Source organism: Mustelus asterias, unplaced genomic scaffold (genome assembly GCF_964213995.1).
Source record: "Mustelus asterias unplaced genomic scaffold, sMusAst1.hap1.1 HAP1_SCAFFOLD_2221, whole genome shotgun sequence".
Taxonomy (NCBI): Eukaryota; Metazoa; Chordata; class Chondrichthyes; order Carcharhiniformes; family Triakidae; genus Mustelus; species Mustelus asterias.
In genome coordinates, this window is record NW_027592166.1 from 1 (window position 1) to 17,915 (window position 17,915).

At 58.7% G+C, this 17,915-nt stretch overlaps 1 protein-coding gene across 1 annotated transcript in view; it reads left to right on the forward strand.

Annotated features, from left to right (window-relative positions):
* Positions 1-8,577: 8,577 nt before the first annotated feature.
* LOC144489473 (receptor-interacting serine/threonine-protein kinase 3-like) overlaps positions 8,578-17,915 on the forward strand; it is a gene marked incomplete at both ends in the record, with an annotated part of 40,282 nt that continues 30,944 nt past the window's right edge. The window contains 2 exons of the mRNA XM_078207335.1: positions 8,578-8,627; positions 9,836-9,994. Coding sequence (XP_078063461.1) covers positions 8,578-8,627; positions 9,836-9,994 — 209 coding nt within the window. The remainder of the gene's footprint in view (positions 8,628-9,835; positions 9,995-17,915) is intronic.

Below are 17,915 nucleotides of genomic sequence, written 5' to 3' on the forward strand. Positions count from 1 at the left end.
CTCTCTCTGGCCCCCCTCTCTCTCTCTGGCCCCTCTCTCTCTCTGGCCCCCCTCTCTCCTCTGGCCCCTCTCTCTCTCTGGCCCCCCCCCCCCCCTCTCTCTCTCTGGCCCCTCTCTCTCTCTGGCCCCCCTCTCTCTCTCTGGCCCCTCTCTCTCTCTGGCCCCCTCTCTCTCTCCGGCCTCCTCTCTCTCGCTGGCCCCTCTCTCTCTCTGGCCCCCCTCTCTCTCTCTGGCCCCTCTCTCTCTCTGGCCTCTCTCTCTCTCCGGCCCCTCGCTCTCTCTGGCCCCTCTCTCTCTCCGGCCCCTCTCTCTCTCCGGCCCCTCTCTCTCTCCGGCCCCTCTCTCTCTCCGGCCCCTCTCTCTCTCTGGCCCCTCTCTCTCTCCGGCCCCTCTCTCTCGCTGGCCCCTCTCTCTCTCTGGCCCCCTTCTCTCTCTCCGGCCCCTCTCTCTCTCCGGCCCCTCTCTCTCTCTGGCCCCTCTCTCTCTCTGGCCCCTCTCTCTCTCTGGCCTCTCTCTCTCTCTGGCCTCTCTCTCTCTCTGGCCCCTCTCTCTCTCTGGCCCCTCTCTCTCTCTCTGGCCCCTCTCTCTCTCTGGCCCCTCTCTCTCTCTGGCCCCTCTCTCTCTCTGGCCCCTCTCTCTCTCTGGCCCCTCTCTCTCTCTGGCCCCTCTCTCTCGCTGGCCTCTCTCTCTCTCTGGCCCCTCTCTCTCTCTGGCCCCTCTCTCTCTCTGGCCCCTCTCTCTCTCTGGCCTCTCTCTCTCTCCGGCCCCTCTCTCTCTCTCTCTCTGCCCCCTCTCTCTCTCTGCCCCCTCTCTCTCTCTCTCTCTGGCCCCCTCTCTCTCTCTCTCTCTCTGGCCCCTCTCTCTCGCTGGCCCCTCTCTCTTCTCTGGCCCCTCTCTCTCTCTCTCTCTGGCCCCTCTCGCTCTCTGGCCCCCCTCTTTCTCTCTGGCCCCTCTCTCTCGCTGGCCCCTCTCTCTCTCTCTGGCCCCTCTCTCTCTCTGGCCCCTCTCTCTCTCTGGCCCCCCTCTCTCTCTGGCCCCTCTCTCTCTCTGGCCCCCCTCTCTCTCTCTGGCCCCTCTCTCTCGCTGGCCCCCCTCTCTCTCTCTGGCCCCTCTCTCTCTCTGGCCCCTCTCTCTCTCTGGCCCCTCTCTCTCTCTGGCCCCCCCTCTCTCTCTGGCCCCTCTCTCTCTCCGGCCCCTCTCTCTCTCCGGCCCCTCTCTCTCTCTGGCCCCTCTCTCTCTCTGGCCTCTCTCTCTCTCTGGCCCCTCTCTCTCTCTGGCCCCTCTCTCTCTCTGGCCCCTCTCTCTCTCTGGCCCCCCTCTCTCTCTCTGGCCCCTCTCTCTCGCTGGCCCCCCTCTCTCTCTCTGGCCCCTCTCTCTCTCTGGCCCCTCTCTCTCTCTGGCCCCTCTCTCTCTCTGGCCCCCCTCTCTCTCTGGCCCCTCTCTCTCTCCGGCCCCTCTCTCTCTCCGGCCCCTCTCTCTCTCTGGCCCCTCTCTCTCTCTGGCCTCTCTCTCTCTCTGGCCCCTCTCTCTCTCTGGCCCCTCTCTCTCTCTGGCCCCTCTCTCTCTCTCTGGCCCCTCTCTCTCTCTGGCCCCTCTCTCTCTCTGGCCCCTCTCTCTCTCTGGCCTCTCTCTCTCTATGGCCCCTCTCTCTCTCTCTCTCTGGCCCCTCTCTCTCTCTGGCCCCTCTCTCTCTCTGGCCCCTCTCTCTCTCTGGCCCCTCTCTCTCTCTCTGGCCTCTCTCTCTCTCTGGCCCCTCTCTCTCTCTGGCCCCTCTCTCTCTCTGGCCCCTCTCTCTCTCTGGCCCCTCTCTCTCTCTGGCCCCTCTCTCTCGCTGGCCCCTCTCTCTCTCTGGCCCCTCTCTCTCTCTGGCCCCTCTCTCTCTCTGGCCCCTCTCTCTCTCTGGCCCCTCTCTCTCTCTGGCCCCTCTCTCTCTGGCCCCTCTCTCTCTCTCTGGCCCCTCTCTCTCTGGCCCCTCTCTCTCTCTCTGGCTTCTCTCTCTCTCTCTGGCCCCTCTCTCTCTCTGGCCCCTCTCTCTCTCTCTGGCCCCTCTCTCTCTCTGGCCCCTCTCTCTCTCTCTGGCCTCTCTCTCTCTCTCTGGCCCCTCTCTCTCTCTCTCTCTTGGCCCCTCTCTCTCTCTCTGGCCCCTCTCTCTCTCTGGCCCCTCTCTCTCTCTGGCCCCTCTCTCTCTCTCGGCCCCTCTCTCTCTCTCTGGCCCCTCTCTCTCTCTGGCCCCTCTCTCTCTCTGGCCCCTCTCTCTCTCTCTGGCCCCCTCTCTCTCGCTGGCCTCTCTCTCTCTCTGGCTCCCCTCTCTCTGGCCCCTCTCTCTCTCTGCCTCTCTCTCTCTCTGGCCCCTCTCTCTCTCTGGCCCCTCTCTCTCTCTGGCCTCTCTCTCTCTCTGGCCCCTCTCTCTCTCTGGCCCCTCTCTCTCGCTGGCCCCTCTCTCTCTCTCCTCTCTCTGGCCCCTCTCTCTCTCTGGCCCCTCTCTCTCTCTGGCCCCTCTCTCTCTCGCTGGCCTCTCTCTCTCTCTGGCCCCTCTCTCTCGCTGGCCCTCTCTCTCTCTGGCCCCTCTCTCTCGCTGGCCCCTCTCTCTCTCTGGCCCCTCTCTCTCTCTGGCCCCTCTCTCTCGCTGGCCCCTCTCTCTCTCTCTCTGGCCCCTCTCTCTCTCCTGGCCCCTCTCTCTCTCTGGCCCCTCTCTCTCGCTGGCCCCTCTCTCTCTCTGGCCCCTCTCTCTCTCTGGCCCCTCTCTCTCGCTGGCCCCTCTCTCTCTCTCTCTGGCCCCTCTCTCTCTCTGGCCCCTCTCTCTCGCTGGCCCCTCTCTCTCTCCGGCCCCTCTCTCTCTCTGGCCTCTCTCTCTCTCTGGCCCCTCTCTCTCTCTGGCCCCCCTCTCTCTCTCTGGCCCCTCTCTCTCTCTGGCCCTCCTCTCTCTCTCTGGCCCCTCTCTCTCTCGCTGGCCCCTCTCTCTCTCTGGCCTCTCTCTCTCTCTCCGGCCCCTCTCTCTCTCTCTCCGGCCCCTCTCTCTCTCTCGCTCTCTCTCTCTCTCTCTGGCCCCCCTCTCTCTCTCTGGCCCCTCTCTCTCTCTGGCCCCCCTCTCTCTCTCTGGCCCCTCTCTCTCTCTGGCCCCCCTCTCTCTCTCTGGCCCCCCTCTCTCTCTCTGGCCCCTCTCTCTCTCTCCGGCCCCTCTCTCTCGCTGGCCCCTCTCTCTCTGGCCCCCCTCTCTCTCTCTGGCCCCTCTCTCTCTCTGGCCTCTCTCTCTCTCCGGCCCCTCTCTCTCTCTGGCCCCTCTCTCTCTCCGGCCCTCTCTCTCTCCGGCCCCTCTCTCTCTCCGGCCCCTCTCTCTCTCCGGCCCCTCTCTCTCTCCGGCCCCTCTCTCTCTCTGGCCCCTCTCTCTCTCTGGCCCCCTTCTCTCTCTCCGGCCCCTCTCTCTCTCCGGCCCCTCTCTCTCTCCGGCCCCTCTCTCTCTCTGGCCCCTCTCTCTCTCTGGCCCCTCTCTCTCTCTGGCCTCTCTCTCTCTCTGGCCTCTCTCTCTCTCTGGCCTCTCTCTCTCTCTGGCCCCTCTCTCTCTCTGGCCCCTCTCTCTCTCTCTGGCCCCTCTCTCTCTCTGGCCCCTCTCTCTCTCTGGCCCCTCTCTCTCTCTGGCCCCTCTCTCTCTCTGGCCCCTCTCTCTCGCTGGCCTCTCTCTCTCTCTGGCCCCTCTCTCTCTCTGGCCCCTCTCTCTCTCTGGCCCCTCTCTCTCTCTGGCCTCTCTCTCTCTCCGGCCCCTCTCTCTCTCTCTCTCTGCCCCCTCTCTCTCTCTGCCCCCTCTCTCTCTCTCTCTCTGGCCCCTCTCTCTCTCTCTCTCTGGCCCCTCTCTCTCGCTGGCCCCTCTCTCTCTCTCTGGCCCCTCTCTCTCTCTGGCCCCTCTCTCTCTCTGGCCCCTCTCTCTCTCTGGCCCCTCTCTCTCTCTGGCCTCTCTCTCTCTCCGGCCCCTCTCTCTCTCTCTCTCTGCCCCCTCTCTCTCTCTGCCCCCTCTCTCTCTCTCTCTCTTGGCCCCTCTCTCTCTCTCTCTCTGGCCCCTCTCTCTCGCTGGCCCCTCTCTCTCTCTCTGGCCCCTCTCTCTCTCTGGCCCCTCTCTCTCTCTGGCCCCCCTCTCTCGCTGGCCCCTCTCTCTCTCTCTGGCCCCTCTCTCTCTCTGGCCCCTCTCTCTCTCTGGCCCCCCTCTCTCTCTGGCCCCTCTCTCTCTCTGGCCCCTCTCTCTCTCTCTGGCCCCTCTCTCTCTCTGGCCCCTCTCTCTCTCTGGCCCCCCTCTCTCTCTCTGGCCCCTCTCTCTCGCTGGCCCCCCTCTCTCTCTCTGGCCCCTCTCTCTCTCTGGCCCCTCTCTCTCTCTGGCCCCTCTCTCTCTCTGGCCCCCCTCTCTCTCTGGCCCCTCTCTCTCTCCGGCCCCTCTCTCTCTCCGGCCCCTCTCTCTCTCTGGCCCCTCTCTCTCTCTGGCCTCTCTCTCTCTCTGGCCCCTCTCTCTCTCTGGCCCCTCTCTCTCTCTGGCCCCTCTCTCTCTCTCTGGCCCCTCTCTCTCTCTGGCCCCTCTCTCTCTCTGGCCCCTCTCTCTCTCTGGCCTCTCTCTCTCTATGGCCCCTCTCTCTCTCTCTCTCTGGCCCCTCTCTCTCTCTGGCCCCTCTCTCTCTCTGGCCCCTCTCTCTCTCTCTGGCCTCTCTCTCTCTCTGGCCCCTCTCTCTCTCTGGCCCCTCTCTCTCTCTGGCCCCTCTCTCTCTCTGGCCCCTCTCTCTCGCTGGCCCCTCTCTCTCTCTGGCCCCTCTCTCTCTCTGGCCCCTCTCTCTCGCTGGCCCCTCTCTCTCTCTGGCCCCTCTCTCTCTCTGGCCCCTCTCTCTCTCTGGCCCCTCTCTCTCTCTGGCCCCTCTCTCTCTCTGGCCCCTCTCTCTCTCTCTGGCCCCTCTCTCTCTGGCCTCTCTCTCTCTCTCTGGCCCCTCTCTCTCTCTCTGGCCTCTCTCTCTCTCTCTGGCCCCTCTCTCTCTCTGGCCCCTCTCTCTCTCTCTGGCCCCTCTCTCTCTCTGGCCCCTCTCTCTCTCTCTGGCCTCTCTCTCTCTCTCTGGCCCTCTCTCTCTCTCTCTCTGGCCCCTCTCTCTCTCTCTGGCCCCTCTCTCTCTCTGGCCCCTCTCTCTCTCTGGCCCCTCTCTCTCTCTCCGGCCCCTCTCTCTCTCTCTGGCCCCTCTCTCTCTCTGGCCCCTCTCTCTCTCTCTGGCCCCTCTCTCTCGCTGGCCTCTCTCTCTCTCTGGCTCCCCTCTCTCTGGCCCCTCTCTCTCTCTGCCTCTCTCTCTCTCTGGCCCCTCTCTCTCTCTGGCCCCTCTCTCTCTCTGGCCTCTCTCTCTCTCTGGCCCCTCTCTCTCTCTGGCCCCTCTCTCTCGCTGGCCCCTCTCTCTCTCTCTCTCTCTCTGGCCCCTCTCTCTCTCTGGCCCCTCTCTCTCTCTGGCCCCTCTCTCTCTCGCTGGCCTCTCTCTCTCTCTGGCCCCTCTCTCTCGCTGGCCCCTCTCTCTCTCTGGCCCCTCTCTCTCGCTGGCCCCTCTCTCTCTCTGGCCCCTCTCTCTCTCTGGCCCCTCTCTCTCGCTGGCCCCTCTCTCTCTCTCTCTGGCCCCTCTCTCTCTCTGGCCCCTCTCTCTCTCTGGCCCCTCTCTCTCTCTGGCCCCTCTCTCTCTCTGGCCCCTCTCTCTCTCTGGCCCCTCTCTCTCGCTGGCCCCTCTCTCTCTCTGGCCCCTCTCTCTCTCTGGCCCCTCTCTCTCGCTGGCCCCTCTCTCTCTCTCTCTGGCCCGTCTCTCTCTCTGGCCCCTCTCTCTCGTTGGCCCCTCTCTCTCTCCGGCCCCTCTCTCTCTCTGGCCTCTCTCTCTCTCTGGCCCCTCTCTCTCTCTGGCCCCCCTCTCTCTCTCTGGCCCCTCTCTCTCTCTGGCCCCTCTCTCTCTCGCTGGCCCCTCTCTCTCTCTGGCCTCTCTCTCTCTCTCTCCGGCCCCTCTCTCTCTCTCTCCGGCCCCTCTCTCTCTCGCTGGCCTCTCTCTCTCTCCGGCCCCTCTCTCTCTCTGGCCCCTCTCTCTCTCTGGCCCCTCTCTCTCTCTGGGCCCTCTCTCTCTCTGGCCCCTCTCTCTCTCTGGCCCCTCTCTCTCTCTGGCCCCTCTCTCTCTCTGGCCCCTCTCTCTCGCTGGCCCCTCTCTCTCTCTCTGGCCCCTCTCTCTCTCTGGCCCCTCTCTCTCTCTGGCCCCTCTCTCTCTCTGGCCCCTCTCTCTCGCTGGCCCCTCTCTCTCTCCGGCCCCTCTCTCTCTCCGGCCCCTCTCTCTCTCTGGCCCCTCTCTCTCGCTGGCCCCTCTCTCTCTCCGGCCCCTCTCTCTCGCTGGCCCCTCTCTCTCTCTCTCCGGCCCCTCTCTCTCTCTGGCCCCTCTCTCTCTCTGGCCCCTCTCTCTCTCTCTGGCCCCTCTCTCTCTCTTTGGCCTCTCTCTCTCTCTCCGGCCCCTCTCTCTCTCTCGCTCTCTCTCTCTCTCTCTGGCCCCTCTCTCTCTCTCTGGCCCCTCTCTCTCGCTGGCCCCTCTCTCTCTCTGGCCCCTCTCTCTCTCTGGCCCCTCTCTCTCTCTGGCCCCTCTCTCTCTCTGGCCTCTCTCTCTCTCCGGCCCCTCTCTCTCTCTGGCCCCTCTCTCTCTCTGGCCCCTCTCTCTCTCCGGCCCCTCTCTCTCTCCGGCCCCTCTCTCTCTCTGGCCCCTCTCTCTCTCCGGCCCCTCTCTCTCGCTGGCCCCTCTCTCTCTCTGGCCACCTTCTCTCTCTGGCCCCCCTCTCTCTCTGGCCCCCCTCTCTCTCTGGCCCCTCTCTCTCTCGCTGGCCCCTCTCTCTCTCTCTGGCCCCTCTCTCTCTCTCTGCCTCTCTCTCTCTCTGGCCCCTCTCTCTCTCGCTGGCCCCTCTCTCTCTCTGGCCCCTCTCTCTCTCTCTGGCCCCTCTCTCTCTCTGGCCCCTCTCTCTCTCTGGCCCCTCTCTCTCTCTGGCCCCTCTCTCTCTCTCTGGCCCCTCTCTTTCTCTGGCCTCTCTCTCTCTCCGGCCCCTCTCTCTCTCTGGCCCCTCTCTCTCTCTGGCCCCTCTCTCTCTCTGGCCCCTCTCTCTCTCTGGCCCCTCTCTCTCTCTGGCCTCTCTCTCTCTCTCTGGCCCCTCTCTCTTGCTGGCCCCTCTCTCTCTCGCTCTCTCTCTCTCTCGCTCTCTCTCTCGCTGGCCCCTCTCTCTCTCGCTGGCCCCTCTCTCTCTCTGGCCCCTCTCTCTCTCTCTGGCCCCTCTCTCTCTCTGGCCCCTCTCTCTCTCTGGCCCCTCTCTCTCTCCGGCCCCTCTCTCTCTCTGGCCCCTCTCTCTCGCTGGCCCCTCTCTCTCTCTCTCCGGCCCCTCTCTCTCTCTGGCCCCTCTCTCTCTCTGGCCCCTCTCTCTCTCTGGCCTCTCTCTCTCTCTGGCCCCTCTCTCTCGCTGGCCCCTCTCTCTCTCTGGCCCCTCTCTCTCTCTCTGCCTCTCTCTCTCTCTGGCCCCTCTCTCTCTCGCTGGCCCCTCTCTCTCTCTGGCCCCTCTCTCTCTCTCTGGCCCCTCTCTCTCTCTGGCCCCTCTCTCTCTCTGGCCCCTCTCTCTCTCTGGCCCCTCTCTCTCTCTCTGGCCCCTCTCTTTCTCTGGCCCCTCTCTCTCTCCGGCCCCTCTCTCTCTCCGGCCCCTCTCTCTCTCTGGCCCCTCTCTCTCTCCGGCCCCTCTCTCTCGCTGGCCCCTCTCTCTCTCTGGCCCCCCACTCTCTCTGGCCCCCCTCTCTCTCTGGCCCCCCTCTCTCTCTGGCCCCTCTCTCTCTCGCTGGCCCCTCTCTCTCTCTGGCCCCTCTCTCTCTCTCTGCCTCTCTCTCTCTCTGGCCCCTCTCTCTCTCGCTGGCCCCTCTCTCTCTCTGGCCCCTCTCTCTCTCTCTGGCCCCTCTCTCTCTCTGGCCCCTCTCTCTCTCTGGCCCCTCTGTCTCTCTGGCCCCTCTCTCTCTCTCTGGCCCCTCTCTTTCTCTGGCCTCTCTCTCTCTCTGGCCCCTCTCTCTCTCTGGCCCCTCTCTCTCTCTGGCCCCTCTCTCTCTCTGGCCCCTCTCTCTCTCTGGCCTCTCTCTCTCTCTGGCCCCTCTCTCTCGCTGGCCCCTCTCTCTCTCGCTCTCTCTCTCTCTCGCTCTCTCTCTCGCTGGCCCCTCTCTCTCTCGCTCTCTCTCTCTCTCGCTCTCTCACTCCAGCCCCTCCCTCTCTCTGCCCCTCTCTCTCTCCCTCCCTCTCTCTCTCCCTCTCTCCAGCCCCTCCCTCTCTCTGCCCCTCTCTCTCTCCCTCCCTCTCTCTCTCTCTCTGGCCCCTCTCTCTCGCTCTCTCTCTCTCTCTCCAGCCCCTCCCTCTGTCCGGCCCCTCTCCGTGAAGGGGAGTGTGATGGGTGATGCTCTGGGTGGGGAGGGGTCACTGCGTCAGACCGTGACCTTGCGCCCTCTTGGACGGGAGTATTGCGGGGATTCCGGGCACTGGCATTCCGCCGATTCCTCTGCTGTCTGACTGACTCTACTGTCCTGTTCCCTTCCAGCTTTGGGATCTTGGTGTGGAGCGTCTTGTCTGGAAAGCAGCCTTACCAAGGTGAGCAGGGTGGGGGGTCGGGGGGCACGCCCAGAGGGGTGCGAGGGAGGGACAAGACTGTGAGGCCTCAGACTGCCCACCGCTTTGATGGGCACCCCACCGACAAACATTCGCTCAGTCCGCCACCCACTCACTGTGGGAGCAGTGTGTGATTGCTTTGATTTAGTGAAATATATTGTTTCTTGCGCACTATACAGACAAAGCATACCGTTCATAGAGAAGGAAAGGAGCGAGTGCAGAATATAGCGTTACAGTCATAGCTAGGGTGTAGAGAAAGATCAACTTAATGCGAGGTAGGGTCCATTCAAAAGTCTGACAGCAGCAGGGAAGAAGCTGTTCTTGAGTCGGTTGGTCCGTGACCTCAGACTTTTGTATCTTTTTCCCGATGGAAGAAGGTGGAAGAGAGAATGTCCGGGGTGAGTGGGGTCCTTGATGATGCTGGCTGCTTTTCCCCGAGGCAGCGGGAAGTGTAGACAGAGTCAATGGATGGGAGGCTGGTTTGCGTGATGGATTGGGCTACATTCACGACCCTTTGTAGTTCCTTGCGGTCTTGGGCAGAGCAGGAGCCCAGACCGAGCTGTGATACAACCAGAAAGGATGCTTTCTACGGTGCATCTGTAAAAGTTGGTGAGAGTCGTAGAATCATAGAATCCCTACAGTACAGAAGGAGGCCATTCGGCCCATCGAGTCTGCACCGACCACAATCCCACCCTATCCCCGTAACCCCACATATTTACCCTGCTAATTCCCTTGAAACTAGGGTCAATTTTAGCACGGCCAATCAACCTAACCTGCACATCTTTGGGAGGAAACCGGAGCACCCGGAGGAAACCCACGCAGACACGGGGAGAATGTGCAGACTCCGCACAGACAGTGACCCGAGGCCGGGAATCGAACCCAGGACCCTGGCACAGTGAGGCTAACCACCGTGTCGCCAACATGTCAGAGCGGACATGCCAAATTTGCTTCGCCTCCTGAGAAAGTCGAGGCGTTGGTGGGGCTTTCTTAACTAGAGTGTCGGCATGGGGGGGGGAGCAGGAGAGGTTGTTGGTGATCTGGACACCTAAAAACTTGAAGCTCTCGATCATTTCTGCTTTGTCCCCGTGTGAACCATTTACAAGGTGCCCCGCAGGCACCAAGATTCAGAGAAACATAGAAACTGCGAGCACGATTCTGACAGCAGCTCCCACATCTCTCCGTTCCCACAGGTGGGCCTCGAGCCCTGATCCAGATCCTCATCCCACAGAACCAGAGGCCGGATCTCGGCCTCCTGCCCAGGCCGGAAACTTTGGAAAAGCTGGAAGATCTGACAGCGCTGATGCAGGAATGTTGGCACAACGAACCCCAGGAGAGGCCGACGTTTGCGGGTAAGTGGAGAGACCGGCAGGACATCACACTGGGACTGCACTGCACACACCCCCAGGACGGGGACAGCACGGGGTGAGATACAGAGTAAAGCTCCCTCTACACTGTCCCCCATCAAACACTCCGAGGACAGGTACAGCACGGGGTGAGATACAGAGTAAAGCTCCCTCTACACTGTCCCCCATCAAACACTCCCAGGACAGGTACAGCACGGGGTGAGATACAGAGTAAAGCTCCCTCTTCACTGTCCCCCATCAAACACTCCCAGGACAGGTACAGCACGGGGTTAGATACAGAGTAAAGCTCCCTCTACACTGTCCCCCATCAAACACTCCCAGGACAGGTACAGCACGGGGTTAGATACAGAGTAAAGCTCCCTCTACACTGTCCCCCATCAAACACTCCCCGGACAGGTACAGCACGGGGTTAGATACAGAGTAAAGCTCCCTCTACACTGTCCCCCATCAAACACTCCCAGGACAGGTACAGCACGGGGTTAGATACAGAGTAAAGCTCCCTCTACACTGTCCCCCATCAAACATTCCCAGGACAGGAACAGCACGGGGCTGGATACAGAGGAAAGCTCCCTCTACACTGTCCCCCATCAAACACTCCCAGGACAAGTACAGCACGGGGTTAGATACAGAGTAAAGCTCCCTCTGCACTGTCCCCCATCAAACACTCCCAGGACAGGTACAGCACGGGGTTAGATACAGAGTAAAGCTCCCTCTACACTGTCCCCCATCAAACACTCCCAGGACAGGTACAGCACGGGGTTAGATACAGAGTAAAGCTCCCTCTACACTGTCCCCCATCAAACACTCCCAGGACAGGGACAGCACGGGGTTAGATACAGAGTAAAGCTCCCTCGACACTGTCCCCATCAAACACTCCCAGGACAGGTTCAGCACGGGGTTAGATACAGAGTAAAGCTCCCTCTACACTGTCCCCCATCAAACACTCCCAGGACAGGTACAGCACGGGGTTAGATACAGAGTAAAGCTCCCTCTACACTGTCCCCCATCAAACACTCCCAGGACAGGTACAGCACGGGGTTAGATACAGAGTAAAGCTCCCTCTATACTGTCCCCCATCAAACACTCCCAGGACAGGTACAGCACGGGGTTAGATACAGAGTAAAGCTCCCTCTACACTGTCCCCCATCAAACACCCCCAGGACAGGGACAGCACGGGGTTAGATACAGAGTAAAGCTCCCTCTACACTGTCCCCATCAAACACTCCCAGGACAGGTACAGCACGGGGTTAGATACAGAGTAAAGCTCCCTCTACACTGTCCCCCATCAAACACTCCCAGGACAGGTACAGCACGGGGTTAGATACAGAGTAAAGCTCCCTCTACACTGTCCCCCATCAAACACCCCCAAGACAGGGACAGCACGGGGTTAGATACAGAGTAAAGCTCCCTCTACACTGTCCCCATCAAACACTCCCAGGACAGGTACAGCACGGGGTTAGATACAGAGTAAAGCTCCCTCTACACTGTCCCCCATCAAACACTCCCAGGACAGGTACAGCACGGGGTTAGATACAGAGTAAAGCTCCCTCTACACTGTCCCCCATCAAACACTCCCAGGACAGGTACAGCACGGGGTTAGATACAGAGTAAAGCTCCCTCTACACTGTCCCCCATCAAACATTCCCAGGACAGTACAGCACGGGGTTAGATACAGAGTAAAGCTCCCTCTACACTGTCCCCATCAAACACTCCCAGGACAGGTACAGCACGGGGTTAGTTACTGAGTAAAGCTCCCTCTACACTGTCCCCCATCAAACACTCCCAGGACAGGTACAGCACGGGGTTAGATTCAGAGTAAAGCTCCCTCTACACTGTCCCCATCAAACACTCCCAGGACAGGTACAGAACGGGGTTAGATACAGAGTAAAGCTCCCTCTACACTGTCCCCCATCAAACACTCCCAGGACAGGTACAGCACGGGGTTAGATACAGAGTAAAGCTCCCTCTACACTGTCCCCATCAAACACTCCCAGGGCAGGTACAGCACGGGGTTAGATACAGAGTAAAGCTCCCTCTACACTGTCCCCCATCAAAAACTCCCAGGACAGGCACAGCACGGGGTTAGATACAGAGTAAAGCTCCCTCTACACTGTCCCCCATCAAACACTCCCAGGACAGGTACAGCACGGGGTTAGATACAGAGTAAAGCTCCCTCTACACTGTCCCCCATCAAACACTCCCAGGACAGGTACAGCACGGAGTGAGATACAGAGTAAAGCTCCCTCTACACTGTCCCTCATCAAACACTCCCAGGACAGGTACAGCACGGGGTTAGATACAGAGTAAAGCTCCCTCTACACTGTCCCTCATCAAACACTCCCAGGACAGGTACAGCACGGGGTTAGATACAGAGTAAAGCTCCCTCTACACTGTCCCCCATCAAACACTCCCAGGACAGGTACAGCACGGGGTTAGATACAGAGTAAAGCTCCCTCGACACTGTCCCCCATCAAACACTCCCAGAACAGGTACAGCATGGGGTTAGATACAGGGTAAAGCTCCCTCTACACTGTCCCCCATCAAACACTCCCAGGACAGGTACAGCACGGGGTTAGATACAGAGTAAAGCTCCCTCTACACTGTCCCCCATCAAACACTCCCAGGACAGGTACAGCACGGGGTGAGATACAGAGTAAAGCTCCCTCTACATTGTCCCCCTTCAAACACTCCCAGGACAGGTACAGCACAGGGTTAGATACAGAGTAAAGCTCCCTCTACACTGTCCCCCATCAAACACTCCCAGGACAGGTACAGCACGGGGTTAGATACAGAGTAAAGCTCCCTCTACACTGTCCCCATCAAACACTCCCAGGACAGGTACAGCACGGGGTTAGATACAGAGTAAAGCTCCCTCTACACTGTCCCCCATCAAACACTCCCAGGACAGGTACAGCACGGGGTTAGATACAGAGTAAAGCTCCCTCTACACTGTCCCCCATCAAACACTCCCAGGACAGGTACAGCACGGGGTTAGATACAGAGTAAAGCTCCCTCTACACTGTCCCCCATCAAACACTCCCAGGACAGGTACAGCACGGGGTTAGATACAGAGTAAAGCTCCCTCTACACTGTCCCCCATCAAACACTCCCAGGACAGGTACAGCACGGGGTTAGATACAGAGTAAAGCTCCCTCTACACTGTCCCCCATCAAACACTCCCAGGACAGGTACAGCACGGGGTTAGATACAGAGTAAAGCTCCCTCTACACTGTCCCCCATCAAACATTCCCAGGACAGTACAGCACGGGGTGAGATATAGAGTAAAGCTCCCTCTACACTGTCCCCATCAAACACTCCCAGGACAGGTACAGCACGGGGTTAGTTACTGAGTAAAGCTCCCTCTACACTGTCCCCCATCAAACACTCCCAGGACAGGTACAGCACGGGGTTAGATACAGAGTAAAGCTCCCTCTACACTGTCCCCATCAAACACTCCCAGGACAGGTACAGAACGGGGTTAGATACAGAGTAAAGTTCCCTCTACACTGTCCCCCATCAACCACTCCCAGGACAGGTACAGCACGGGGTTAGATACAGAGTAAAGCTCCCTCTACACTGTCCCCATCAAACACTCCCAGGGCAGGTACAGCACGGGGTTAGATACAGAGTAAAGCTCGCTCTACACTGTCCCCCATCAAACACTCCCAGGACAGGCACAGCACGGGGTTAGATACAGAGTAAAGCTCCCTCTACACTGTCCCCCATCAAACACTCCCAGGACAGGTACAGCACGGGGTTAGATACAGAGTAAAGCTCCCTCTACACTGTCCCCCATCAAACACTCCCAGGACAGGTACAGCACGGAGTGAGATACAGAGTAAAGCTCCCTCTACACTGTCCCCCATCAAACACTCCCAGGACAGGTACAGCACGGGGTTAGATACAGAGTAAAGCTCCCTCGACACTGTCCCCCATCAAACACTCCCAAAACAGGTACAGCACGGTGTTAGATACAGGGTAAAGCTCCCTCTACACTGTCCCCCATCAAACATTCCCAGGACAGTACAGCACGGGGTTAGATACAGAGTAAAGCTCCCTCTACACTGTCCCCATCAAACACTCCCAGGACAGGTACAGCACGGGGTTAGTTACTGAGTAAAGCTCCCTCTACACTGTCCCCCATCAAACACTCCCAGGACAGGTACAGCACGGGGTTAGATACAGAGTAAAGCTCCCTCTACACTGTCCCCATCAAACACTCCCAGGACAGGTACAGAACGGGGTTAGATACAGAGTAAAGCTCCCTCTACACTGTCCCCCATCAAACACTCCCAGGACAGGTACAGCACGGGGTTAGATACAGAGTAAAGCTCCCTCTAGACTGTCCCCATCAAACACTCCCAGGGCAGGTACAGCACGGGGTTAGATACAGAGTAAAGCTCGCTCTACACTGTCCCCCATCAAACACTCCCAGGACAGGCACAGCACGGGGTTAGATACAGAGTAAAGCTCCCTCTACACTGTCCCCATCAAACACTCCCAGGACAGGTACAGCACGGGGTTAGATACAGAGTAAAGCTCCCTCTACACTGTCCCCCATCAAACACTCCCAGGACAGGGACAGCACGGGGTTAGATACAGAGTAAAGCTCCCTCGACACTGTCCCCGTCAAACACTCCCAGGACAGGTTCAGCACGGGGTTAGATACAGAGTAAAGCTCCCTCTACACTGTCCCCCATCAAACACTCCCAGGACAGGTACAGCACGGGGTTAGATACAGAGTAAAGCTCCCTCTACACTGTCCCCCATCAAACACTCCCAGGACAGGTACAGCACGGGGTTAGATACAGAGTAAAGCTCCCTCTATACTGTCCCCCATCAAACACTCCCAGGACAGGTACAGCACGGGGTTAGATACAGAGTAAAGCTCCCTCTACACTGTCCCCCATCAAACACCCCCAGGACAGGGACAGCACGGGGTTAGATACAGAGTAAAGCTCCCTCTACACTGTCCCCCATCAAACACTCCCAGGACAGGTACAGCACGGGGTTAGATACAGAGTAAAGCTCCCTCTACACTGTCCCCCATCAAACACCCCCAAGACAGGGACAGCACTGGGTTAGATACAGAGTAAAGCTCCCTCTACACTGTCCCCCATCAAACACTCCCAGGACAGGTACAGCACGGAGTGAGATACAGAGTAAAGCTCCCTCTACACTGTCCCTCATCAAACACTCCCAGGACAGGTACAGCACGGGGTTAGATACAGAGTAAAGCTCCCTCTACACTGTCCCTCATCAAACACTCCCAGGACAGGTACAGCACGGGGTTAGATACAGAGTAAAGCTCCCTCTACACTGTCCCCCATCAAACACTCCCAGGACAGGTACAGCACGGGGTTAGATACAGAGTAAAGCTCCCTCGACACTGTCCCCCATCAAACACTCCCAGAACAGGTACAGCATGGGGTTAGATACAGGGTAAAGCTCCCTCTACACTGTCCCCCATCAAACACTCCCAGGACAGGTACAGCACGGGGTTAGATACAGAGTAAAGCTCCCTCTACACTGTCCCCCATCAAACACTCCCAGGACAGGTACAGCACGGGGTGAGATACAGAGTAAAGCTCCCTCTACATTGTCCCCCTTCAAACACTCCCAGGACAGGTACAGCACAGGGTTAGATACAGAGTAAAGCTCCCTCTACACTGTCCCCCATCAAACACTCCCAGGACAGGTACAGCACGGGGTTAGATACAGAGTAAAGCTCCCTCTACACTGTCCCCATCAAACACTCCCAGGACAGGTACAGCACGGGGTTAGATACAGAGTAAAGCTCCCTCTACACTGTCCCCCATCAAACACTCCCAGGACAGGTACAGCACGGGGTTAGATACAGAGTAAAGCTCCCTCTACACTGTCCCCCATCAAACACTCCCAGGACAGGTACAGCACGGGGTTAGATACAGAGTAAAGCTCCCTCTACACTGTCCCCCATCAAACACTCCCAGGACAGGTACAGCACGGGGTTAGATACAGAGTAAAGCTCCCTCTACACTGTCCCCCATCAAACACTCCCAGGACAGGTACAGCACGGGGTTAGATACAGAGTAAAGCTCCCTCTACACTGTCCCCCATCAAACACTCCCAGGACAGGTACAGCACGGGGTTAGATACAGAGTAAAGCTCCCTCTACACTGTCCCCCATCAAACATTCCCAGGACAGTACAGCACGGGGTGAGATATAGAGTAAAGCTCCCTCTACACTGTCCCCATCAAACACTCCCAGGACAGGTACAGCACGGGGTTAGTTACTGAGTAAAGCTCCCTCTACACTGTCCCCCATCAAACACTCCCAGGACAGGTACAGCACGGGGTTAGATACAGAGTAAAGCTCCCTCTACACTGTCCCCATCAAACACTCCCAGGACAGGTACAGAACGGGGTTAGATACAGAGTAAAGTTCCCTCTACACTGTCCCCCATCAAACACTCCCAGGACAGGTACAGCACGGGGTTAGATACAGAGTAAAGCTCCCTCTACACTGTCCCCATCAAACACTCCCAGGGCAGGTACAGCACGGGGTTAGATACAGAGTAAAGCTCGCTCTACACTGTCCCCCATCAAACACTCCCAGGACAGGCACAGCACGGGGTTAGATACAGAGTAAAGCTCCCTCTACACTGTCCCCCATCAAACACTCCCAGGACAGGTACAGCACGGGGTTAGATACAGAGTAAAGCTCCCTCGACACTGTCCCCCATCAAACACTCCCAAAACAGGTACAGCACGGTGTTAGATACAGGGTAAAGCTCCCTCTACACTGTCCCCCATCAAACATTCCCAGGACAGTACAGCACGGGGTTAGATACAGAGTAAAGCTCCCTCTACACTGTCCCCATCAAACACTCCCAGGACAGGTACAGCACGGGGTTAGTTACTGAGTAAAGCTCCCTCTACACTGTCCCCCATCAAACACTCCCAGGACAGGTACAGCACGGGGTTAGATACAGAGTAAAGCTCCCTCTACACTGTCCCCATCAAACACTCCCAGGACAGGTACAGAACGGGGTTAGATACAGAGTAAAGCTCCCTCTACACTGTCCCCCATCAAACACTCCCAGGACAGGTACAGCACGGGGTTAGATACAGAGTAAAGCTCCCTCTAGACTGTCCCCATCAAACACTCCCAGGGCAGGTACAGCACGGGGTTAGATACAGAGTAAAGCTCGCTCTACACTGTCCCCCATCAAACACTCCCAGGACAGGCACAGCACGGGGTTAGATACAGAGTAAAGCTCCCTCTACACTGTCCCCATCAAACACTCCCAGGACAGGTACAGCACGGGGTTAGATACAGAGTAAAGCTCCCTCTACACTGTCCCCCATCAAACACTCCCAGGACAGGGACAGCACGGGGTTAGATACAGAGTAAAGCTCCCTCGACACTGTCCCCATCAAACACTCCCAGGACAGGTTCAGCACGGGGTTAGATACAGAGTAAAGCTCCCTCTACACTGTCCCCCATCAAACACTCCCAGGACAGGTACAGCACGGGGTTAGATACAGAGTAAAGCTCCCTCTACACTGTCCCCCATCAAACACTCCCAGGACAGGTACAGCACGGGGTTAGATACAGAGTAAAGCTCCCTCTATACTGTCCCCCATCAAACACTCCCAGGACAGGTACAGCACGGGGTTAGATACAGAGTAAAGCTCCCTCTACACTGTCCCCCATCAAACACCCCCAGGACAGGGACAGCACGGGGTTAGATACAGAGTAAAGCTCCCTCTACACTGTCCCCCATCAAACACTCCCAGGACAGGTACAGCACGGGGTTAGATACAGAGTAAAGCTCCCTCTACACTGTCCCCCATCAAACACCCCCAAGACAGGGACAGCACTGGGTTAGATACAGAGTAAAGCTCCCTCTACACTGTCCCC